Source organism: Trachypithecus francoisi, unplaced genomic scaffold (genome assembly GCF_009764315.1).
Source record: "Trachypithecus francoisi isolate TF-2019V2 unplaced genomic scaffold, Tfra_2.0 Contig01579, whole genome shotgun sequence".
Lineage (NCBI taxonomy): Eukaryota > Metazoa > Chordata > Mammalia > Primates > Cercopithecidae > Trachypithecus > Trachypithecus francoisi.
In genome coordinates, this window is record NW_022681442.1 from 33,829,416 (window position 1) to 33,854,423 (window position 25,008).

The window sequence follows — 25,008 nt, forward strand, 5'->3', positions numbered from 1 at the left end:
GAAAATCTGTAGTTGGCACTCCCCAGTCCCATTTTTTACCCCTCTTCTGCAGAAGGGATTCTTGTAGATTGAGGGATTGATGAGAAATAATTCCTTGCTTGATAAAGCAAAACCCAGAACAGTAAGGTTGGACCCGGAAGGAGAGGATTTCTCTGTGCAAAGAGCAACTGAGCTGTGTGGGAGAGGAACTCAGTGTGTGAGGACGAGCCTCTGTCTCCGAGCGTCTCTGTGGCTGCTGCCTGCCGAGCCCATGAGGGCAGGGGCTGCTTCTCCATGGACACTTCAGAGCGTAGCTCTGGCCCTGGCCCTCATAGACTCACAGCATGGCAGCAGCAAGGATGGGACGTTCCAGTGAGACTCCCCTGGAGGCCAGGGTGGGAGAGCAACAGGAGACCAAACATGGGAAGGATCTAGAAGCTGGGGGTTGTGGCTCGCAAGGCGTAACTCCCTCTGGAACCCCCTCATCATGGGCCCTCCCCCCCAGCACCTGGCTCCCTTCCTCCATGCCCCACAGTGGTCTCTACCAGAAGTCTACACAAAGATTCTCCTCCAAGTCTGCATGTAGCCTCCAAACACCCTTATCTAAAATATGGAAACCCCCTTTATACATCAAGATATTTTGCCAACTACCGTCCACCCCATAGTAGCTATCGTTGTAAAATCCATTGGTGGATAGCAATGACCAAAAGTGAATATACATTCAACAGCAATTTTAAGTTTAATTTGTTTTCTAACACTATCTACATATGTTAGGAAAAATAATAGTGCATATATGTGGGTGATATATTATTTAACCCAGGAATGGTGTTTGGGGGAGTGTGTTGATTTCGAGGCCCCCTGCAGGACCCCGTGTCCCCACATCTGCTCAGCCCCATGGGTGATAGAGTGGGCTGTGCGCTCCCCCTGTCTGTGCTGGGCACAGCAATCCTTCCCAGGGGCTGACCTGAGAGCAGCCTCTCCCGGAAGGTGAGGCCCACCCCCGCCTCCTCCCCACCCCCATCCATCACCATTAGCCTGACCTTGCCACAGTGGCAGGCCTGTTTCCTTATGCGGGGAGCTGGGGCTGGCTTTGACAGTGCCTAAACATCTGACAAATCTTTCCAGTCTGCTTTCCACCAATGATGTAGCACGTTGCTTTAGGGGTGTGTGCAAATGGATTCACTGTGAATATCTCTGAGCTTCCCAACATCTTCTGTAAGCATCTTAGATTTGTAGAATGGTCTTTCTCCCCTGTCCTCCACCTGCCAGCTGTTTATCACTCCATCTTTCTAAGTTGTTGTTTGTTTGTTTTTGTTGTTGTTGTTGTTGTTGTTTTTTGTTTTTTTCAGAAGCAGGGTCTCACTATGTTGCCCAGGTTGGCCTTGAAGTCCTGGGCTCAGGCGATCCTTCTGCCTCATCCTCCTGAGTAGCTGGGATTCCAGGCATGAGCCACCATGCCCAGCTCTTTTTCCAAGTTTTTATGTGGAGCTCAGTGCAAATGCCCCCTCCCTAAGAGGCTGCCCCTGACCACCTGACTAGACAAGGCCCTGGCAACCCCCAGCTCCTCCTTACCTACTTGCCCTGCTTTTGTCAATATCTGACATGATTTATTTGTTCATGTGTTTGCTTGTCTCCCCAATTGGAGCAGGAACTCCATGAGAACAGGGGCATCCCCAGTGACAAGAGAGAGCCCGGCCCTTAGCAGAGCTCAATAAATAGAAATACAAGAAGCATTCCTGGGATGACAAAGCCAGTTAGCTGCAAAGCTGAGATTTGTCCCCAGGTCTCCCACCCACTTCCCGCCATGCCCTTTCCAACATACCAGGTAAGGGGTAGAGCCAAGATTTGAACCCCAGACTCCAAAGACAACCTGCTTATCACAGGCCTTACCGTGTCCTCTAGTACAGCCTCCTGATGCTTAGCCTCTCCGCTAGAACGTGAGTTCGAGAGCTGCACTATCCAACATGACAGCCACCAGCCATGTGTGGCTATTAAATTTAAATTAATTAAAGTTAAATAAAATTGAAAATTCACCTCCTCAGTCAACACAAGTCCCACTTCAAGTGCTCAACAGCCACATGTGACCAGTGGCTACCGTACTGGACGGCATAGATGCAGAACATTTCTGTCCTTGCAGACAGACAGGTATATTGGACAGCATTGTTCCAGAGAGGAGGGACCTCAAATCTGTCTCGTTCACCATTTCCTTAGCACTTAGAACAGTGCTTAATTCATGCTTTTATTCAATGGATGAATTCATTGATGCTGATGCTTCCTCTGAGAGCCTCCTGCTCTCCTCTGCTGCTGATGCGCTCTCCTTCCATCCCTCAGGGAAGGATGAAGCCGGCAGTGTGGAGGTGACATGGCCAGATGGCAAGATGGTGAGCCGGAACGTGGCCAGCAGGGAGATGAACTCGGTGCTGGAGATCCCCTACCCCCGGGATGAGGACACACTTCAGAACCCAGCCCCACTGGAGGTGGGCAAAGGCATCTGGGCCTCATAGCCAGAAAAGTGGGCACCACCCACAACCCCATGGGCTGAAGCTGGGTTCCCAGGAATCTGCAAACTCAGCCTCTAGAGTGATGGAAATCTTCTTGGCAAAGCGAAGGCCTCATACTGATCCCTCCATTTGTAGTTTGCACAACACTATCACACCCACATCTTTTCTGCTCCTCAAAGAATCCCTGCTGTATTGGCAGGGCAAGCATTTTTGCACCAGTTTTACAGAGGAAGAAAACCGAAGTTAAGAGAGGAAACCCACCAAGGCCCACCTAGGCTGCACAGTCAGTTGTGAGCAGAGTTAAAAAATGACCCCAGGTCTCCTGCTGCCCTCCTGGTTCTTTCCAAGTCTCTGACGAGACCTCCTGTTGCCCTAAGATGGTGCTCAGAGCCTGCAGCAGGGCTTCTGGGGTCTCTTTGAGGAGCAGCTCTGGACCCATGTCAGCAGTGTCATTCCAACTCTGATGGGGTTCACTTGGTGGCGAGTAACAGTAACCCATCGAAACTCACACAAATAAAGGGGACTTATAAGGAGGATCACTCACAAAACTCAGGGAAGCTCAGGATGAGTGGAAACTGGCAGCTTGATGGCCTCAGCCCTAGGAGCTCAAGGACCTTTGTCCGTGCACTGGCTTTGGGAGGAGAGGGGCCCCTCTTCCCCAACAATCCCCATACACCCACCTCATTCATCAGTATGGTAGATTGACATTTTGTGCCAAGTGTGTTACATTTTGAGTCCCCTGCCCCACCCCAGGCTGCTGTCTCTGAGACCCCCATATGGGCATGGTAGAGCCTCCACAGCCTGGCAGGACCAGCTCCGAACTCTCAAGTCTTGAGTCCATTTGTTCAAATTCTTGCTGCAAAGCCTTGAGTCTTCCCTCCTGCTAGGATGTCCGCCCGTCAGCCCTGGCCAGAGAGACGGAACACAAGCATGGCTGCAGGCACCCACCCACGTGAGGGGAGGTTCTTGGAGAAGTGCGTGTCGGCAGTGAGCAGACACTTCAAAAAGCATCTCCCAGCCCTCATTACTCTTTGCCCTGACAGACCCAACTTCAGCCTCAAGGCTATGCTACAGGAGGGACAGGTTCTGCTAGGCATCCCATCTCAGGCACGTGGATCCCCTGCACAGGGAAATGAGCAAGCGTCTGAACTGTATCCATTCGTGGCCTCCCTGCCAGGCTTCTGTTCTCAGCACAAAGGAAGGGTCTTACAAGGGAGGGGGCTCCCCCCAGGCCCAAAGCATGCCTCACACTGTGGTTAGGGCAACAGCTGCTCTGTGGCCATGACTACGAGGGAACCTGGGATGGGACCTTCTCAACTCACTCATGTCTCTGTTTCTGCCCACCTTGCAGTGCGGCCAAGGATTCTCCCAGCAGGAAAATGGCCATTGCATGGGTGAGTTGCCTTCAGTCACCAGGGCATGGGGCGGAGGCCGGAATCTCCCTGGGGAACGCCCGCCTGACTCATGGCAAGGTCCAGGGTACAAGCAAGGGGTAGAAAGGAGGACAGGGGAGGGTGTTGTTTGTCCTGGGACTCCATATGCCAAGACAACCACCACATGACTCACCAGAGTGGGAGTGATATTAATGACCCACAGGCTGAATCACTACAGTTCTGGGAACTGGCAGCGTTTCCCTGCCATGAGTACCGAGAAAGTGCACATGGGAAGGAGACACACCACCACCCTGGCATAGGGGGAATAGCCACATGCCATGGCCAGCAAGTCCATGTGGAGCAGCAAGCAAGGGGACTGGCAGGCAAGGGTGGGCATTGCCAAGGCATTGGGGTAAAATAGTGTATGGAGTGTGGTCACATTGTGGAAGGGAGACTGCAGCCTGGTGCAGTACTCGGGCAGGCAGGTAGCTGCAGCACTACCAGGATGGCAGCTCCTTGAGGGTCCAAGAACCTTCTGAAAGTCCCCAAAGGCCTGGAATGGGAAGGGGCAGCCTAGAAGTTCAGTGTCCAGGAGACTTCCCATCCCAGTGACCAGCAATGAGGGATCCGGCCAAGGATCCCTCCTTCCTTGAACCCTCATCCAGCATTCTTCCCAAGTCTACTCTGCAGCCGCTCATTAGCCCTTTGCTACTGAGATACAGGAGTAAACAAGACAGATACCACTCTCAGGAGCTAAAAGCCAATGGAGAGCCACACAAGTAAACAGCTGACAACCACACAGTGTGATCAGGGCCCAGATGGGGGAGGGCAGGGGCTTGGAGACTACAAAGCAGGGGCCCTAAACCAGCATAGGGAGGGTCCTAGAAGGTGCCCTAGAGAAAGTGAGGTCCAAGCCTGGGCCCTGAGGAATGAGGAGGAGTTTGGCAGTCACAGAGAGGGGAGACAGGGTTCTGGTGGCAGGCACTGTCTGGACAAAGGAGCACAGGTTGGGACGCGAAGGAGCAGTGGTGCCAAGGGTGGCTGGAGGAGGAAATGACTCCCCTATGCTCTCCACATCCCCACCTGGCCCCACTCCAAACACACAGTGCAGGTGCACAGAAATTCCAGTGTCTTCTCTGCCTGCTGGAAGGACCCTTTGAGATAAGCCTCCTCTTCCTTTTCATCACCCAACAGGCAGTTATGTGCCTCATACACAGCAAGTGTCATGCTGGGAGCTGGGGCCAAGTGCCACGCCCACCCCAGCCTCCACAAGAGGGGCATCCATTCTAGTAGAGGGAGACAAACCACACAGCTGGACAAGATGATTTCAGAACCCTCTGAGCAAGGTGCTCCCTGGAGACTATTCCAGACAGAGTGGTCAGGGAGGGCCTCGGGAGAAAGACTTTGAACTGAGACCTGAAGGATGAGAAGGATCCAGGCCCAGAAAGAGCTGAGGGAAAGGCAGGAGTGAAAAGCAGGAGGCAAGACAAAGGCTTCATGTGTCGAAGGAGAAGGAGGGAGGCCAGTATGGCCTGGAGATGATGGAGAGTCCATAAGGCCCCTGTAGGGAGTCTGAATTTTGCTCTTAGTGGCCTTAGAAGCTAAACTAGAGAGTGATATGATGTGATTCATGTTTTTAAAGGCTCACTTCAGCTGCTGAATTGCAGAGTGAATTGAAGGGAAGAGGGGAAGCCAGGTATTCTGTGTGGAGGCAGCTGCAGAAGTCCAGGCAAGAGGTCATGATGGCAGGAAATTGGGTGGTGGCAGAGGAATGAGAAAGAGTTGACAGAGAGAGGTGGACTGGTGGACTGTGGGGAAGAGTGGACAGGCTCTGCTGTGAAATCGCACAGGGCGCAAGAAAGGCGAAGCAATCGGGGTCGCTCTGATTTCTCCTTGAGCAGCTGATAGATGATGGGGGTAATGATTGAGCTAGAGAAGACAGAATAGAGGGCAAGAGAGGTTTAAGGGCAGGGCAGAATCTGGAGTTCTATTTTGGACATATTAAGCACGAGGTGCATCTTAGACATCCAAGCGGAGCTGTCAAGTAGGTCATGGGTTATTGTATTCGTGAATCTGGAGCTACAGGAAGAGGCTGCGACTGGAGATAGAACTTTTGGAATCATCCATGCATGAAGAGATCACCTAGAACGATTGTGGTAGATAGAAGAGAGGACCCACGACCAAGCCTGAGTGCCCCCCAGCATATAGAGACCAAGTACAGGAGGAGCCAGCCAAGGGAATTGAAGCAGGGAAACTGGAGCTCTGCGAGGAAGGCACTTTCCCAAAGCCAGATAATGTATGGGCAGGCAGAGCCTGGGCTGGGACTTGCTGCCCCACACCTTCATGGTGAGTGGTTCCCCTCGCCTTGCAGACACCAATGAATGCATCCAGTTCCCATTCGTGTGCCCTCGAGACAAGCCCGTATGTGTCAACACCTATGGAAGCTACAGGTGCCGGACCAACAAGAGGTGCAGTCGGGGCTACGAGCCCAACGAGGATGGCACAGCCTGTGTGGGTGAGTGGGGCCCCAGCCATAGTCCAGTAGCAAAGGGAAGTTGCCTTCCACTGGGGAGCTCTGGGTAGGCCCCCAGATCAAGGTCCCCAACCCCTTCCTTCTCCTGGCTGGATAGAGTCTCCTTTGACCCACATTGGGTCTCCAGGGAAGACCATGACAGAGGCTTGGAGAAGCCCCATCACTTCTACCATCACCTGAAGGGCCAGGGGATGCTGTGTCCTGGCCTGAGGCTATCATTCTTCTTACCTTTCCTAAAACAACTGTTCCTACCTTGAGGTCAGCCCATATTTTCATAGCTGGGATATAAACTAACTCCTACTACTCATCTTTGGCTGAATTTCTAAACTGGTAATTTCTTCTTCCCAAACTCCTTCCTCCACCCCCACCCCATCCCCACCCCCTTTCTCTTTTTCCCATTTTCTATCTCCCTGTCCTGTCCGTTTTGCAGCTCAAGTGGCCTTTTTAGGTGGGTATTCTTCTGCCGCCTTTAGAATCTCTGAGCCTCTCTCTCGGGCCTCATATCTTTCTCTAGGCCTTGGACTTTGCCTTCAGTTATATGCACTTTAAATCCCATCAATAAAGGAAAAAAACAAAACAAAACTAACAGCCTTTGTGGAAAACTAAATCTCTCTCCTGCTGCCTGTCTCTCTCTCCACGCCCAGTAGATTCTGCTGTGTGCTCCCTCTGAATGGACAACAGGGGTGGCCATCTTTGAAAAGGGAAGGTTGGGATACTGACGCAACCTTAGTTGTTTGTGAAGACTTTCTTTGCATGTTTTCTGAGAAAACAGAAAGGAAAGTCTCCCCATTACCCCATCCAGCCTCCCTCACTCCTTCAGAAGAATCAAGATAGTCTTGTATCCTCCAGTGTCTCATGAGCTCCTTATTTTGCCCTTAACAAAGATGGCTCTCAGGTGGTTGCTTGCTGGTTGATCTGATAATGTACCATGTGCCTGCTGATTTGGCCTGTGCTGTTTCTGCTTTTTGCCCCTGACTTCCTGTGCTAGAGAAAGCCTTATTGGTGTTGGTGGTGGTGATGGGAAGGAAAAGGGTGGTCCTTTGGGACTCTTGATAAAAATGTTATCATTTGAACTTGCTAAGCCTTCCAGCCTCTTTTATGAAGAAATTATGCCAATAAACTCTCTACTAGATATTAGTGCCAAGCTGGTGATAAAAAGGGTCTGGGGCAAGTAGAACTGATTGGAATGCTGAATTAGGAGCAGCCCTTCCACCATGGGATGCTTTGAAAGCAGATCATAACACAAAGCAGGTATCACCCTCAGGCACCAGCACTGGCTGGTTGTGTATAACACTGTTCACATTTGGGGGACCAGGGTTTGGGCCAAGTGAAGGATGTGTGATGAGTGAGGGGCAGAAATGGAGTGTGTACTCTGGGCCTTTTACCTACAGGAAGTCACTTCTCCATGCTGGGCCTCAGTTTCCCTAATGTAGATGACAAGAGAGTTGGGCTGGTATATCCCTAAGGGCCTTTCCTTTCTAAGACTCCTCAGTGTCTGGCTGGACATAGGCATGGCTCATCTCAGTTTACTCTGATTTCTAGAAAGAACCTTGCTGCTTGGTCTCTGCAATCTGCTTGGAAAATAGAACACTCCTGTAGCCAGAACACCCTTTGGGAATGATGTAACACCATAGAATATGCTCACGACCAGCCTCGGTAGTGAAGGCTTGTTGTAAAACATAGATCTATTCTTCATAGGGAAAAAAAGTCATCCCAGGATATAATAAAATTACACTTAAGAATACAGGAACCCTTTAAAAAACATATTTAACAAACAAACAAACAAAGAACCCTGCCAATTTTCTGATATCATAGTAATACTCCTAATAAATCACAAAATATGAATTCCTTGTAGCTAGTGCTGTTTTTACACTCAGAACAGGAGCGTAAATGAAAAGTTTTTAAATGAAAACAGCTACAATTTCTCTGAAAAGCAGACACCAATTTAAAAATCATTCCACTTCTAGAAAGCCCATTCCTGTGTATTGACGTAGAATTAAAGATCTGAAAGGGCTCCAGAGATGAGGCTCAGAGAGCTGAAGTGTTCAAGGTCACTGCGCCCAAGGTCATGGAGCCCACTGCTCCCCAGGCCAGGGCTGGAGCCCTTTCCCACCACACCATCTTGTCAGAGGGGTAACAGGCGGCTCTGTCACTGTTCAGACTATTCCTTAGTCCTTCTGGAAGCTGCTGCTGCCTTTTAAAAAATGAACAAAGTGTATCTAAGATAGCGAGATAAGTAAAACCCAAAACCCACAGAGGAATGGTTCCAAATGCAGTGGTAAATGACAAGATAACAGTGCCCATTGACTGTCCATACACAACAGCACAAGAAATAAGGGACAAGACAACTACAGAGACAGCCTGCCAAGGACATTGGGGGTTCAGGGTGACAGCAGACTTCAGATGATGCCTTATAAGTGATCATGAATGCCTTTACATTGAGTTTTATATAACAGAGTATGTCTGTGTCATGTGACCGTGTTGGGTGAGTGGGGTCCAATGAGTTGCAAAGAGGAGTTCTAAGTTCCCACAGCTGATAAGAGCACCACTACAGCACTCAGACTCCAGGATAAGGCTTCCATTTGATTCATTCATGAGTTCAACAAATACGGATTGAGCACCTACAATGTGCCAAATATTTGGCTAGGCTCTAGGCATACAATGGTAAGTGAAGGTAACAGTGGTAAATGAAAGTAATATTTGTTGATCCCCTGCTACGTGCAGGTGCTGAGCTAGGCTCTAGGCACACAATGGTAAGTGAAAGTAATATTGTTGATCCCCTGCTACGTGCAGGTGCTGAGCTAGGCTCTAGGCACACAATGGTAAGTGAAAGTAATATTTGTTGAGCCCCTACTATGTGCCCAGTACTGAGCTAGGCTCTAGGCGTACGATGGTAAGTGAAAGTAATATTCGTTGAGCACCTTTTTTTTTTTTTGAGACGGAGTCTGTCGCCCAGGCTAGAGTGCAGTGGCCGGATCTCAGCTCACTGCAAGCTCCGCCTCCCGGGTTTACGCCATTCTCTCGCCTCAGCCTCCCGAGTAGCTGGGATTACAGGCGCCCGCCACATCGCCCGACTAATTTTTGGTATTTTTTTAGTAGAGACGGGGTTTCACCGTGTTAGCCAGGATGGTCTTGATCTCCTGACCTCGTGATCCACCCGTCTCGGCCTCCCAAAGTGCTGGGATTACAGGCTTGAGCCACCGCGCCCGGCCTCGTTGAGCACCTATTATGTGCCAGGTACTGAGCTAGGCTCTAGGTATGTAATGGTAAGTGAAGGTAATGTGGTTGCCACCCCTACACACTGCCTTCCCTCCAGCCAGATAGAGGAGCCAAGTGCATGGGATAGAAGTGGGACACCAAAGGGCTGTCTAAAACGTCAAACTGAATTCTCAGTTGCTATACCAGAAAGCAAGCTCTCTGCATTCATTCATTTACATATTCATTCAGCAAGCATTTACTGAGAATATCCTGTATGACAAGCACTAGGTTCCTCCCATGAGGAATGTGATAGGGACCCTCTAATGAGGTGGACAAATCCCCTGCCCCCAAGATGCTTGTGTTGCAAGAGATACAAGGCTGAAAGATACAGAGGACAGGTGGATAGTGAACCCACTCAACGTTACCTGCTCCTCACCGCCAAAAAAAAATACAGAGCTTCTCCCCATTGACGTAGCAGTACAGGCTTTTTGAGCAGGTGCCTCAAATTCAATGCATCTACTGGTCTGTGCTATACCAGGCACAGATTTGTGGGTGCAAAGCCACCCCCAATCTACCCAGGCTCAGCATTCCCGTTCCCCTCTTTCTTCTAATCTCTTTCTCTGAGACCCGTGGGAGCCCAAACCGTTCCGTCCCCTCCTGTGCAGATAAGTCTGTCTTTTCCTTGTCCCGTAGCCCCACCCGGGCTCCTGACATCTTTGTTGGCTTGTGCTACACTTTAATTTGTAACAAAAATAGCAAATGCCTTTAGGGGCAGTCAAGTAATGAAATGGACCCGGAAGGGATTATGCAAATGGAGGAGCTGGTCCCCCACCTGCCTGCACCAGGCAGCCGCAACTCACTCCAGCAGGAAGGTGGGCCACTGCTGCCACAACTCCCCATTTTTCAAGAGAAACCAAATAATAAGAATAATACCATTTTTATTCTGCTCAAGAACTCCCTCTTCACAGGCACGTACACCTTAAAATGACAATGATAGCTTACATTTAGTGGGCTCGACGTGTCTGGGTTGAATCTAAAGTCTTCACAATAATCAACTCGTCTAATCCTCACAATAATCTCAAGAGGAAGGTGCTGTAATTATCCCAGGTTTACAGATAAGCTAAATGGTTTGTGCAGGGTCACATAGCCCGGACAGATGAAGGCAGGATTGGATCCCAGGAGTCTGGCTGCCTGCTGGCACTCTCAACTACCACTCCCTTCTTCATTTGGGATGGTGAATTGGTTTAAGCAAAAGCCACAGTCACTCATGCTGCCCAGGATCAAGAGCAAGATTGGGAAGGGGAAAATGGAGCCCCTGGAGGCCCAGTGATCTGAAACAGTCCTCCCCACGGTCACGTTCAAGTCTACAAGAAGAGGTGGCAGTGCTCACTCATGTCGAGAGTACCCTCGCCAGGCGGGCTCGGCCAGCCTTCGCTGAGGCAGAATGGTAAACCATCCACCAGGCCTCTTTAAGCATCTACATGGTTGCCAACCCTACTCTGGGAAGGTGCCATTCTGAGGGCCAGGAGTTTGATTACATGTCACTCTGGCTGCTATGGCCCCCTCCTAGGGTCTGGGCATCACACCCAGACCAGTGCCACTGGACCTCAGCCCAAGCAGGAACTCCGCTCCAGACTCCAAGAGCCCCATGGAGACAGGAAGATGAGCATTTCATTTTTGCAGGGAGCCAGCAAAGTTCTTCCAACAGATTCCAGGCTGATACCTCCACCCAGACTTCCAGCCCAGAAGGCAAACCGAGCCCCTCCCTGCCTCCCTGTCCCCAAGGCCAGCCTTCTCTGAGGCCAGAATCCCAGCCACAGGGGCCAGGAACCTGCCAGGGGTTGCTGTTGTGTCTCCGTAGCAACAGGCACATCCTGGAAGGAAGGCAAAAGAACATGGGCTGGTTAACACCACAGATGATGCCAACCCCTCCCACGGTGACTTGTCCTCCAAGGAACTACTGTTGACAGTGAAGTGGTCAAAAAATAGGCCACCAGAGGGAAAATGAGATGCAAGAGAGAAGAAAAACATCCTCCAGGAAAGCAGCTAACATTTATGCAATGCCTGCCGTATGCCAAGAACTTTACATCCATGTCTCCATGAATCCTCACACCCATCCCAGAATATAAATGTTATTAGTCTATTTTATTACCCAAGAAACTGAGGCTCAGAAACAGTAAATTATGCAAAGTCATATAGCTAGCTAAAGTGGCAAGAGCTGTAATTCAAACTCATGACTGGCTCCAAAACCTGGGTTCTTAAGCCTTATGCTGTGTAATCTCTAGGTAACTGACACTGAGGAAGTTATTTAACCAGTTGTTCATGTGATGTACAGTGACTGAACACCTACTGTGTGCTGGGTGTTGTTCTAGTGGCTTGGGATATATATCTGTGAACAACACTGACAAAGGTCCCTTCCCTAGCAAGACGTGGCAGGCACTAAACAATACCCAGAATAAGGAAAGTCTGTAGCGTGTTGGAGCATGATATGTGCTATGGAGGGCTGGAGAAGAGTAACATCAAGGCCATCTGGGAGGGCCAGGATGGAGGTGGAATGCCATTTTTAATAGCGGGGTGAGGGTGGCGCTCCCTGAGAAAGAGGCATTGAGCAAAGACTTAAAGTAGGTAAAGTGTCACTGAACCTCAGTTTTCCCATCTGCAAGATGGGGATAATACCTCATGAAGTTATTATATTAGACTTGACATGGTGCCTGGCACATAGAAAGTCCCCAACAAATTAGAGATATAATTATTATTAAGTAGCCATGTTCAGGATGGAGCCCCGGGCCCATTCAGTGCCAAAGCTCCTGTGCTTCCTGGTGCACCCTGCTGCCACCCGGGACACCTGTGATGGGAGAGATGGGGAGGATGGGGCCACCTCCAGGGAACTGACAGATTCACCAGAAAAAGATGGCAAATGACCATAAGGGGCAAAGCCAACCTTCCAGGGGCCTGGGCTGTGCTGTGTTCAGCTGAATTCTCATGCGGTGCCATTCCCAGAGAGAATAGTCATACAACAAGGTGAACTGAGCTGGGCGGGCATGGCATGGACTGGGCCACACAGAGCGGAGGTCACCGGGAGCTAGTGAGCTGACCTGGGAATTTGGCCCTCAACAATCACAGAATCCTACAGCTTTAAATCCAGGAACAGCTGAGAAGTCATCTAGTCCCATCCTCCCCTTTTCAGACGTGAAAACCAAGGCCCAAAAAGGAGCTACGACTTTCCCAAGGCATCTGCGCCCCGGTCTGGTCCCTTTCCCTGCCCGGCTGCCGGCTGCTCCTCAAAAGAGCTCAGCCCCAGGCTGCTCCTAGCACCCTTCTCCAGAAAGCTCCACGTGTTCCAGAAGCCCAAGTATATGAACAAGTTCAAGAATAAGAGAGGCAGGGCTTGTCCTTCCTGCTCTGCTGATATGGAAACTGAGTCAGGATACGTGCCCATCAAGTAACAGAAGAACCACACTTGGACCTTAGAACTCAGCTGGGATTGGCCGGGCGCGGTGGCTCAAGCCTGTAATCCCAGCACTTTGGGAGGCCGAGACGGGCAGATCACGAGGTCAGGAGATCGAGACCATCCTGGCTAACACGGTGAAACCCCGTCTCTACTAAAAAAATACAAAAACAAAAACTAGCAGGGCGAGGTGGCGGGCGCCTGTAGTCCCAGCTACTCGGGGAGGCTGAGGCAGGAGAATGGCGTAAACCTGGGAGGCGGAGCTTGCAGTGAGCTGAGATCCGGCCATTGCACTCCAGCCCCGGCGACAGAGCGAGACTCCGTCTCAAAAAAACAAACAAAAAAAAAAGAACTCAGCTGGGATTAAATACAGATCTGAATGGAGGTCCCGAATGCAGAGACGAGCCTGCTCAGCTGTGAGGAGGGAGGCAGGATCAGGACAAGGGTGCGGCAGATGGAGAATCTGTATCACCCATTCCCAGAATGTCCTGCCCAGAACCTCATGCCCTCTGCCTGCCTGCCAGCAGGAAAGCAGTCTGGGGCCAGAATAACTCCGCTAAAGGTAGCTGGTTCTCGTTCTTCATGGCCAGCCCCAGAGCAGCCAGGAAGGATCTCATCCCCTAGAGTCATTAAAGCACCCTCCCCACAAATCTAAGGATTAACTTCCCTCCCTCCACCCCAGACCTGGCTGTAGAGCCCCTGGAATAGGAGAAAAGCACATCCTCATTCCCCAACTGCTTGTGGGGACCATGGCAGAAGGACAAGTTTAGGCCAAAGGAAGGAAAGTGAGCCAGACATATACCCTCTCTGCAGTTCAGGTCCCCAGACTCAAGGTTGAGAGCCCTGGAAGGCTGACACAGAGGAAAGAGAGGGAGAAGGAAGCCTGGGGCTACCCTCAGGGCACCTAGTCATTGGAAAGTCTCAGCGCCTCTTCCTACTGCAGAAGGAGTCTCTCATGTGCCAAAATGCCATGTTTTTTCTTAGAGCGGTGCACAAATCCTATGGCCCTCCCCTCTCCCTTTCACCTGTCCTTAAAATTTTCCCTTCACACTGAAACTCTGGGATCAAATGGACTTGAAGGCCAGACCCTCCACCCAGGCATTCGGAAGTGGCCTTAAGAAGTTTTTCCATCTCTGAGCCTCAGTTTTTTCATCCACACAATGGAGGCAGTGATAAAATCCTCATAGAGTTGTGAGGCTTCATCGAGCCTATAAGGTACTTGCTGCAGTGCCTGACTGATGAAATGCAGATATTGTCATAAAATCTGTACCAGGACCTTTAACCTCCTGGTTTCACTTCCAGCAATGCCTGACTTTACAACAATCCATAAGCCATTAGCTGGGACAATATTAGACTATAAGGATTCTTCCCAACAAGACACATCCATCACTCAGAGTTACAAATGTGGAGTTCATGTGGGGACTGGGATAACACAGCATCTTCCCTTTGAAGAGCTCCAGCCCTGTATTAGGTCTGCACTGGGGAGCCCGGGGCGATCGGTACCCATCCATTCACCTGCCTCTCCAGGGTCTGCCAGCATCCATCTGAAGCCAGGCAGGCCTCTCGCTCATCTCTCATCTGTCCGTCATCTCTCTACACCTATCTTCTCTGTATCCATTCACTTAGCCAGCCAGCCAGCCAGCCAGCCAGCGATTCACTCACAGTAATTCACTCTCTAGGGCCTGAGGCCCAGATCTCTCAGGTAAAGCATTCAGGACCAGAAGGATTTCCCCACCTCGAAATGGTGTTTGGGGAGCGTCAGGCAGGGCCGACTGGGGTGGGACACACGCTTCCTCCCCTCCTCTCCCAGGATAGCTAGAGGTCATGAGCAGAGTCACAATGTCACAGCCAGGGCAACATCACTGAGAGTTGCTGCCCAGCTCAGGGGGTGGCCTGGGGTCACTGCATCCACCCTTTAACTGAGTTATAAGGTGAACACTTGCAGGTGAATTGTATCCTTCAGTGACCACTGCCTGTCTGCATGGTTCTGAGCTGCTTCTCAGTGGCACATTGCCCCACAGGTCTGCAGATGACACATCTGTATATGCTCGCCTCTTCCTGCCAGCCTGAGATGGGCAGAATCTTCCATTCACCTGGCCAGGGCCAGGCCCTGTGACAAGCACTTAGGACCGGGAGAGGTGAGAGTGAGGGTGGGGGAGTGAGTAAGGCAGGCTCCCTGCCCTTGAGAAGTGTACTGATTAATTGCGGGCAGCAGGGAAAAGGACCCTTGCCATCTCTGAGGTCTTGTAAGCTGTATGTAAGCTTGTGTGTAACGTTTCCCCCTTCTTGGGGACTCACTCAGCACTGTTCTCAGGTGGTAGCTGGTTCCCAATCACTTTTCCATTACAGAAATCAATAACTTGAATTACTCTAAAATAACTAGCACCTTCATGCCCCTGCAAAGCTAATTTTTCTGGGGATACATTTGCCCACGAGTTTCTCTCTGGTCTGGAATCTGTCTTCTATCTTTATGAGTCAATCCAGGTAGAACAGTGTCTCTCATCTCCCACATCTCACTCTTGTGGCAGAGTGAGAGTGGGATTTGGAGTCAGAGACTTAGGTTCAAGTCTTTGCTCTGACACTTACTAGCCCTTGTCAAGCTACCTAACCACCTAGAACATCAGTTTCCTCATCTGTAAAATAAGATTTCAACACCCCAGTGTTGGAGAATTAAATGGAATAATAATGTACATGAATGTTCCTGGCATTTATTAGGGAATTAGTGAACCCTTGGATACGTATCTGTTTATTCTATGCCAGAATCTGAAGCCTGCTATAAATCTATATCATGAGGCCATCGTATAAGAGATCCTAGTATCACTTCTGCAATAACAATAGTATCTTACATTGGAGAAACAGATGATTATTTATAAATATATGTATTCTCATAATGACAAAGCTGAGACTCAGGAAAGTTAAGTGAATTGCTGGAGGTGGGAAGGGGGGCAGCTGGCACAGCCCTCTGACTCCCTTCACACCTTCCCACTTCCTCCATTGTCCCTGATTCAAGACCCAACGCAGCTCCAGGATCTTGCACACAAAGTTCTGCTGTCCAGCAGATGCTGAAATGACAGGCCCTTTGAACATCCTCTTGCAGGAAGAACTGTGAGCTTGGGGCAGGCTGCCCTTGGCACTGCCAGGAGAATAAATCCTCCTAGAAGTCTCCCGAGAAGGGTCATGAGGAAACCCCCAAAGGCTGGGCTCTGAAAGGAAAGAAAGAAACCGACATTACCAAGCACCTCTTTCATGCCAAGCACATTCATGGCCAGTTTCTCACTGACTTCTCAAAACCAATTGTTCTTAACCTTTTTAGGGGGTTGCATACCCTTTTGAAAATCTGCTGAAAGCTGTAGATTCTCTCCTCAGATAACGGCACATAATATGCACATGAATGCAGTCGGGTCGAGGTTAAGAACTCCTGGTGTGAACCTGGGCTGTTTTCAGATTTTCTTAGGCATCAGAGACCTTCCCTTTTAGAGGCCCCACCCTCAGCAGGGCAGACATTACATTTTCACACACACACACACACACACACACACACGTAACATAGAGCTGCAGTTGTCTGTTGGGCATATGTGTTACATTTCCAGATATTTAACAAAACATTAATTTCAAGTCTGTCCTTTCTTTTCCTATGTTGTAGCCAATAGGCTTTTTTTGGTGAATTTTATTGAAATATATCACTGGTATAGACAAATACGCAGCTCCTAAGTGTACAGCTCGGTGAATTCTCATGAAGTGAGCACCCCTGTGTAACTGGCACTCTGGTCAAGAAACAGAACATCCTGAGCTCCCAGATGCCCCCCAGGTCCCCATCCATTTGCTACCTCCCACCCAGGGTAATCTTGATCCTGACTCCCAATCAAAGGCTAGTTTGGCCTGTCTTTGAGTTTCCTATAAGGGCAGTCACACGGTACATACTCATTTTTGTGTCTGACTGCTTCTGTAGAACCATAAACTTCTTATTCAGGTCTCAGGCATTTTCAGAGGTGTATTAAAGGCTTATAGGCTATAGGTACTGTCAAAACCAGGGATTGTCAGCCTTACCTTCACATTAGAATCACCAGGGAAACTCTTTAGAATCCTGACACCCAAGCTGTCCCCCAAAATAATTAAATGAGAATCTCTGAGGATAAGATTAGGCATCGGTCATTTTTCATGCTCCTGGGTGACACTCATTGCCACCAAGGTTGAACACCTCGGGTCTAAATAACTCTGTGAAGTATTAGTCTCCTTATTTTACAACTGGGGAAACTGAGGCTCCAAGAGTCTTTATGTGTTAATATCATGAAGCCAGAGCTCAAATTCAGATCTGATGTGGAGTGGTGTTTGCCTTGCCTTATCCCTGGGTGAATAGTAAAGCCCAAACCAGGTGGTGATGCCTCCTGCCTGGTCCCCCCTCATTGTGAGTCCTTCTAGAGGTGTGGAGAGGGATGTGGAGTTTCCCAGGCTACTGGTGCCGTAAAGACAGCCCAGGGGCTGGCCCTAGGGAGAACGTTACCAGACTCCACCTTTGCCCTGCACCTCTGGAAGCCGGCCGCAGAAAAGTCTCTGCGAGTGGCAGTGGCTGCCAGCTGGGGAGCCGTGGGGGATGTGTCACAACGGCCATAGTTCTTTCTGCCTCCACCTTTGGTTCCCCGAGTGCAGTGCACAATTCTGCCACTCAATGGCACCTCAAGCTTCTGTAAACCCTGTGGTTTCACACAGCCCGCCTGCAGCCAAAGGAAGGAAGCCAGGCAGCGGGTGGTGGCGCAGGGAGAGGAGCGTGTGCAGCCAAAGGAAGGAAGCCAGGCAGCGGGTGCTGGCGCAGGGAGAGGAGCGTGTGCAGCAGGAGCTTCCTGGGGCATGCCTGGGTGGCTGGGGCCTCACTTGGGACCTGGGACAGTTTGGCTGAGGCTGGAGCTGCTCCTGGGTCTTGACAGGGCGTGTCCCTGGCTGGCAAGGTGGCTGCAGGGACACGGCTACAGCCAGACCGCAGAGAGACAGGCCACTGCCTGTAACTAAGCCGGCAGAGAGAAACCACACCTCCCCAGGCCCACAGTGAGTCAGGTTCCCACTCCCCTTCACCGGGCTGCCTCTGGGTCCCGCATGCCTGCAAGCACAGCCCATGAACACGCCCGCGATGTCCTGGAAGTGGAGGTGCCAGCCCTGCCTCAAAGCCCAGGCATAGCTCCAAGTCCTTCCCTGGGAATCTGCCTGATCTTGATCCCAGGATGGCTGAGGCCCTCAAGCTGCTAAAGGGTCTCTTGAGGCTGGATCTGTCTTCTGCCCTGCAGTTTGGAGTCAGATTGCCTAGATTCGAAGCCAAGATCTGCAACTTCCCAGTTACTTAACTTCCATGAGCCTCAGTTTCCCCATATGTAAAATGGGAAATAAGAATCCATGCCATGGAGGGTTGCTGTGAGGATCGAATGACTAATTATGTATAGAGTCTTAGCCTAGTGCCGGGCACACAGGAAGTGCTAAATAAACGTCAGCTACTATTGTTTATTATGATGATTACCATTTGAAAATGGAAGGGTCGAATGCCTGTCAGTCAGATAAGCATCTGGATTTGGTTTTACCCGTTTAGTAAATCCTCACCCCTTCCCAGGACCTCCTCTCTCGAAGAGCTGAGCTTGGGTTCAAATCTGGCCTCGGGGTAGAGCAAACTTCCTAGCCGAAAACAGAATGAACCCGCCCTCACGTGAGAGAACACCCTCACTTGCAGCAACCCACACACGGCCCAGGTACCAGCAGAGGGAGTGAGTCTAGGCTGCGCACAGCTCAAGCAAGCAGCAAGCTGCGCTAAGCAGAGTAAGAACAAACATGAGAACCACCCAGAGGGGACTGCCCAGCCCCCACCCAAGAGGAGGTCTGATGAGCTCCTCTCCAGGAACAGACCTGAGTGTGTGACCCCAGTCTCCCTGCAGCCTCGGGCAGCTTCCCATCTGGGTGCCATCCCTGTGGTATCAGAGTGGGCACTGAGTCAGGAGACCTGGGTTCCAAGCTTGGACCCTGTCATCAGCAACCAGCTGTGTGGCCTGGGGCAAGTCACCCACCCTCTCTGGACCTCTGTGACAGGATTCAAGTGATCTTTAAATCCCCTCCCAGCTCTAATGTATGGTTTTAGCCAAGTATCCGGCACATAGTAGGTGCTCAATAAATTATAAAATTCAAGACACAACTCTGCTAGGTTACAACATCCAGCTACTTTCTCCACACCTGATCTTAGCCAAAAGGCCCAGAAGTGATCATCCAGCTACTTTCTCATCTTCAGTACTGAGTGACCTGTGTGATCCAGCTCCCAGCAGGACCCAACCCAGGGGAAGAGCTCAAGAAATGAGCATTTATTGATATCATTGATTACTTTTGGCCTGGCTTTCAGTCCAACCTGTTCCCCCACCCAAGGCTACGGGTGCCCCAGAGATTCCAGATTAGAGGCGCTGAAGTGTTTGCCTCCCCAGTAGACTACAAGCTCCAAAAAGACAGGGTTCATCCTGCTCCCCACGTCAGGTCCAGTTCAGGCAGCCGAGCATCCCCTCATGTGGTCCTGGGGCATAGAACAGACCCTCCATTGTCATGGGGCAGAGAAAGCATCACAGAGCCTCATGCTGGGCAAGTTCTTTTATTGGAAAAAGAAAAAATAAAAGAACATGGCACTGCCTGTGCCCAGCCCTCCCATGGGAGATGCACAGGTCGGACACAATGCCCAGCCCCACAGGGGCCCAGGGTGGACATAGGCTGTGGCCAGGGGCTGCAGTGGAGCCCACTGAACTGCAGCTCTCCAGGGGGATCCTTGGACCAGGACTCACGTGGGCCCAAGACTTCCTGAGGCTGCAAGGACTAGGCGGACTCTCTCTGCTCTCTGGGTAGGCCCTTGTTTCCCACATGCTGCTCCCATGTCTGGTAGAAAAGCAGGCCTCTCTTTGGTTCCAGAGAGCTACCTGCAGTGGCTGGTCTTGCACATCCACTTCTAGCACCTCCCGCCAACTGAGGTAGGCAGCCCCCTTCATTTCATCTTCCAGACACCAGCCCCAGGGGCTGCTCCCATCCCACCTGCTCCTCTGGGCCTCGGAAGCCAGGCATCACTGGCTGGACATCTCCTTTCCTTGCAAGGAGGGAGTTTGCCTTTCCCCTGCAGGCTGCTGGCACCTTTGAAGGTCCACGGAAACCTCACCTACCAAGCCTTAAAGAGCCCCAGCCCCCGGGGGAAGGCTGAACACACAGTGTCTGTAGCTCCGTTGTCTTGTCATGGGGAGCTGAGAGGGGCACCAAAGGCCACCAAGGTTTGGCTCTTCTCTCCTAGAAGCCCAGCTTCTCTTCCACTAGAATATATGCGGTAGAGTACGTTCCCTGGTAGCCCTAGGGGAAGGGCAAGGGGCCTTCGGACATTTATTTACAGGGCCAGGCTGGACCCACACAGGGAAGAAGTCACGGACCCTCAGGCAGTGAAGACAGCAGGAAGCAGAGAAGCAGTCATTGGCCTAGCAGCCAAGGGGAACACACAAACACACTCACACACACATGCACTCACCTGCATACACACACACACACTCATACACACGAACAATCATACATACATGCTTGTGCACACGTGCTCATGCACATGCATGCACTCACACTCATATAAAGGCACACTTGTGCACGCATGTGTGCCCATGTACTCATACACACACAGGTGTGCTTACACATGCACCCACATTCATACATTTGTGCACTGGTGCACACACATGTGCTCACACACAGGCATGCTAACACACGCAGACTCACACATTTATGCACACTGCACTTACACACATGTGCACTCACACATACATTCACATGTGCATACATACAGGTTCTAATCTCAGGAAACTGGCTCCAGTTCAGGAGGTTCAGGCCCCGTGTGGCTATGTCTCTGCAAAGTTTCTCCAGACTCCCATATTACCTCCCAGAGCCCCAGGCTGTGTGTCCCCCAACCAGCACCTGGCAGCCTGCAAAGTCTCAAAGTTGGATGCTTCCGGCAAGGCCGAGCTGGCCTCCAGCTCTGGCTGCAGGCCAGGAAACCCATAGGTCTAGAAGAGGTCAGGAGTGGGCTGAACAGCTCCCAACCACGGCACTCATCTCCCCACACCTTCAATTTGGTGGAGGCAGGATCATAGACAGGCCGGGGCCCTGCAGGGGCATGAGAAGGAGCAGATACTGGCAGACAGCCACAGGACGCAAGGCCCAAGAGAGAGAGTCCTGGTGGACATGGGTTTGGGGATGAGGGGTCATGCAGTGTGGGAGTCCTCTATGTGGCAGACCTGGGCCCCTCTCGTGGGGTTGGGAGAGGGGCTGTGGAAGAGAGGGGCCGCCTAGGTTGTGTTCTCCCCACCCCAGCCTTCCTAGGAAGATCTGTCTCTGTGTGGCCCAGACCAGCCCCATCAGGAAGGGAAAGCCCCCAGGTCAGGAAATGGACTGATCCAGCTGGGGGTGAGGGATAGGGGTCATAGGTTGATGGCCCACAGGAAATATGAGGCCCGTCACCCTCCCTCCCACCCCGGGCAGCAGCAGGGTGGGCCCAGAGAATGACTCAGAAGCGGGTGCTCTGGTAGCGCAGCCGCCGCAGGTCTGCGAGGCCCTCACTCCGGCCATACACCTCCCTACAGGGACTCTCGGCCAGTCACCGGGCCCCAGCCCCACCACCCCCACCGCTGCTGCTGCCACTGCCACTGCTGCTGCCGCTGCTGGAGCTGCCACTGCTGCACCGGTCCTCGTAGATGGAGATCTCAATCTGGGGTCGACGGTCAAAGAGAATTGCGAGCCCAGCTGCTGAGCAGGGGTCAGACATGAACCAGTGGATGGAGTCCGGCAGAGGAGTGGGAAAGTGGGCTTGTGCTGCTGCCTAGACAGTAGGGATGTAGAGGCCTGGGAGCTAGACCCTCCCCAAGCCCATCCATGCACATTACTTAGCTAACAATTAGGGAGACTTGTAAGGCCAGGCCCTGTGCTGGGCACACAGCCGTGATCACAGCAGACAGGGTGGCTGCCCTGATGGAGCTTACATTCCAGTGGGTCTAATGACCATATCTTAGGACACAGATGTGCCCAGGAAGCTGGTGGTACTGCACAGGAAGTATGAGAACTTTAGTGTCCTGAGTTTAAGTCCTGACTCAGGCACTCACAAAACTATGTGACCTTACACCAGTCACTTAACTTGTTAGTCATCCATTATCGCATCTGCAAAATGGGGATTAAGAATAGAATCTAGGGGTTAGTGTGGAGATTAGATGAAATGTATGTAAGGCACTTAGCACAAAACCTGGCACATAGCAATGGCTCAATAAAAACAAGTGCCTCTCACTGGGCTTTGTCAACACGTGATTCTGAGTGTTTGTGGTTTTTTGACTCTGTTTCTCCTCAGTTTTCCAGTAAACTTTATTTTTTAGCAATTCTACTCGTGTTGTTGCTGCCTGGGGGATGGGATGTGTGCACACCCAGATCACACTATTCCAAGTGGAGGTAGAGTCGGCAGAACCACGCCCCACCCCCTGTCCAGCCTCTCACCAGGACTGAGACCTTGGGGGAGTCACCTCATCCTAGACCTCACGTCTCTCATCTGCGAAAGGAGGACAATGGGACCTGCCACGGGAAATTCCATGAGGACTGCATGAGACCCAGGACCTGTCAATGAATGTGGTGATTTGCATATTCCTGGAGGGGTCTTTGCAGTTAAGGGTGAGCCTGGGCGCAATTCCTGGCTCCCACATTCACCAGCTGCACGACTCTGAGCAGGTTGCTGGGAATAATCAGAGCAACCCACCTGGTAAGATTGTTATAAGAAGTACATGAATTCATATTTTCAAAGCACTTCACATGATAGCTGGCATATTCTAAGCACTGATTACATGCAGCCCAACAAGTGCAAACCCTGAAACTCACAAAGCCTCCAATAACTTATGGTGGCGGAGGAGGGCTGAGGACCACTGATGTGGGGAATCCTGGGAAAACCTGAGTGGAGGCCCCTAAGGTGGCCCCATTTCCTGGCAGCCTCACCAGGATCTCTACTGGGTGGCAGTCCTGTGCCCTCACACAGAACAGCCCGGAAGGATACAACCCTCATCCCACGCTCCACAGGGTCTGTGAGTAGGAGGCCTCGAGGCGCAAAGATCTTCTCATTCTGCTCCTGGATGTAGCGGGAAATCTTCTTGAGAACCTGCAAAAAGAGGAGCCAGACAAGGATGCGCGTGCCGCCGGGCAGCCCTGAGGGAGGGGACGCACGGTGGGGCGGGAGGGGCCACCTTCTCGTAGTGGGTCTCCATGCAGAGGAAGATGAAGTAGGCCGTGGCGCAGGCCAGGCAGCCCTCAAGATAGGAGCTGCCCCCAATCTTCTCAGCCTCTGCATAAAAGCCGTTGAGGGTCTTCACAGTCTCTTCAAAGAGCTGCCGCTCGATCTGGAGGGAGAGGGGGACAGAGCCAGGCTGTGGTTAGCCTTCCTAGAGTGCGCACAGTCACAGGTGGGGCTGGGGGTGACAATGGTGGGGCCATGTAGATGGGGGAGACGACATTGGCACACGGGTAAGACCAAAGAGGCTGCAGGCAGAGCAGAAAGAGCACTGGCCTGGGAGTCAGGAGACTGGGGGGCCAGTCCAGACATGGCCATCAACTAACGGGCTGCGTGACCTTGAACTTACAGCTTAACCATCTAGGCCTCAGTTTCCTCATCTATAAAATGGGAATAAGAATGGCTGCTTGTCCTTCCTTGGAAACAGGAAACTCCCATGATATCCCAGATGTTTTCTGCAGAAGATCAGAACAACTCTTCTAGTGATTTTGACACGTCCCATCTTGCTGGCTGTGAGAGAGCTCAGGACTCAATTCATAGGGGCTGTCCATGTGTGGATGGGATTGCACGAGACTGCTTCAGTGAGACCAGGAAGGGGCATATCTAGCTCCGAGGTCACCCACAACACCACAGCCCTGTGTGTTTGGACACCTGAGAAGCTGTCCTGCCCGTATCCATAACAGGAATAGCTAATATGTATTAAGCACTTTGTGTGCTTAATATGTGCCAGGAAACACACTCGTTTATTTAACCCTCACAACAATTCTATCAGAAAAGTACTACGGTCATCCCCATTTTACATGTGAGGACTGCTCTGTGGGCCTAAGACCACGCAGACCACGAACTGCTCTGTGGTTCCAGCTGCCACCGTCTCTGGCCCCTTCACCGGCCTCCCTGCCCCTGCTCCTGCCCTAACTTCCTGTTAAAGTCAGATTACGTCACAGCTGTGATCAAGAACTCCCACAATCTTCCCATCTCTCTGCAAGTAAAATCCAAGAAGTCCTTACAATGCCCGCTAGGCCCTCCATGGCCTGACCCTGCTACCCCTGGGCCCCTCTCCTCCTCTCCTCCTCACTCAGTACACCTGCTTCTTGAAATTGCCTCAGGCCCTTTGTGTCTGTCTCCTCAGCTGCCACACTTTCCCCTGCAGGCTGCCATGACACCCTTAACACCCTCGGGTCTCACCTTATTCAACAGCCTCCCCCTGTGCCCAGAATCATTCACCTCTCCCCAGCACACCCAACCCCCCTGACATCCTCCCCTTATTCTTCTAGTATTTGTTATCTCCTGAGCGAGGTATATTTACAGTTGGCCCTGGAATAACATGGGTCTGAACTGTGTGGGTCCGTGTATATGTGAATTTTCTTCTGCCTCTGCCACCCCTGGGAAAGCAAGATCAACCTGTCCTCTTCCTCCTCTTCCTCAGCCTACCCAATATGAAGATGACGAGGATGAAGACCTTTTTGACGATCCACTTCCAGTTAATAAGTAGTCAATATATTTTCTTCTCCTTATGATTTCCTTAACATTTTCTTTTCTCTAGCTTACTTTATTATAAGAATACAGCATATAATATACATAACATGCAAAATGTGTGTTAATAAACTGTTTGTGTTATCAGAAGGCTCCCAGTCAACAGTAGGCTACTAGTAGTTAAGTTTTTAGAAAGCCAAAGGTTATATCCAGAT

The 25,008-nt window shown here is 51.1% G+C and overlaps 1 protein-coding gene and 1 pseudogene across 3 annotated transcripts in view; one reads left to right on the plus strand and one right to left on the minus strand.

Annotated features, from left to right (window-relative positions):
- CRTAC1 (cartilage acidic protein 1) overlaps nt 1-22,359 on the plus strand; it is a 165,384-nt gene extending 143,025 nt beyond the window's left edge. Inside the window, exons 12-15 of one of the 2 annotated variants that reach the window (XM_033186631.1) lie at nt 2,311-2,456; nt 3,832-3,874; nt 6,225-6,368; nt 21,645-22,359. In XM_033186631.1, coding sequence (XP_033042522.1) covers nt 2,311-2,456; nt 3,832-3,874; nt 6,225-6,368; nt 21,645-21,811 — 500 coding nt within the window. In that variant the 3' untranslated portion in view covers nt 21,812-22,359. Of the gene's footprint in view, nt 1-2,310; nt 2,457-3,831; nt 3,875-6,224; nt 6,369-6,816; nt 6,994-21,644 lie in introns of those variants that run through there. The other variant, XM_033186641.1, reaches the window with a different exon arrangement.
- On the minus strand, nt 15,721-21,524 carry LOC117068879 (annotated as a pseudogene). Its single transcript, XR_004431267.1, has one exon. The product of XR_004431267.1 is annotated as an uncharacterized LOC117068879 (transcript).
- Nucleotides 22,360-25,008: the final 2,649 nt, after the last annotated feature.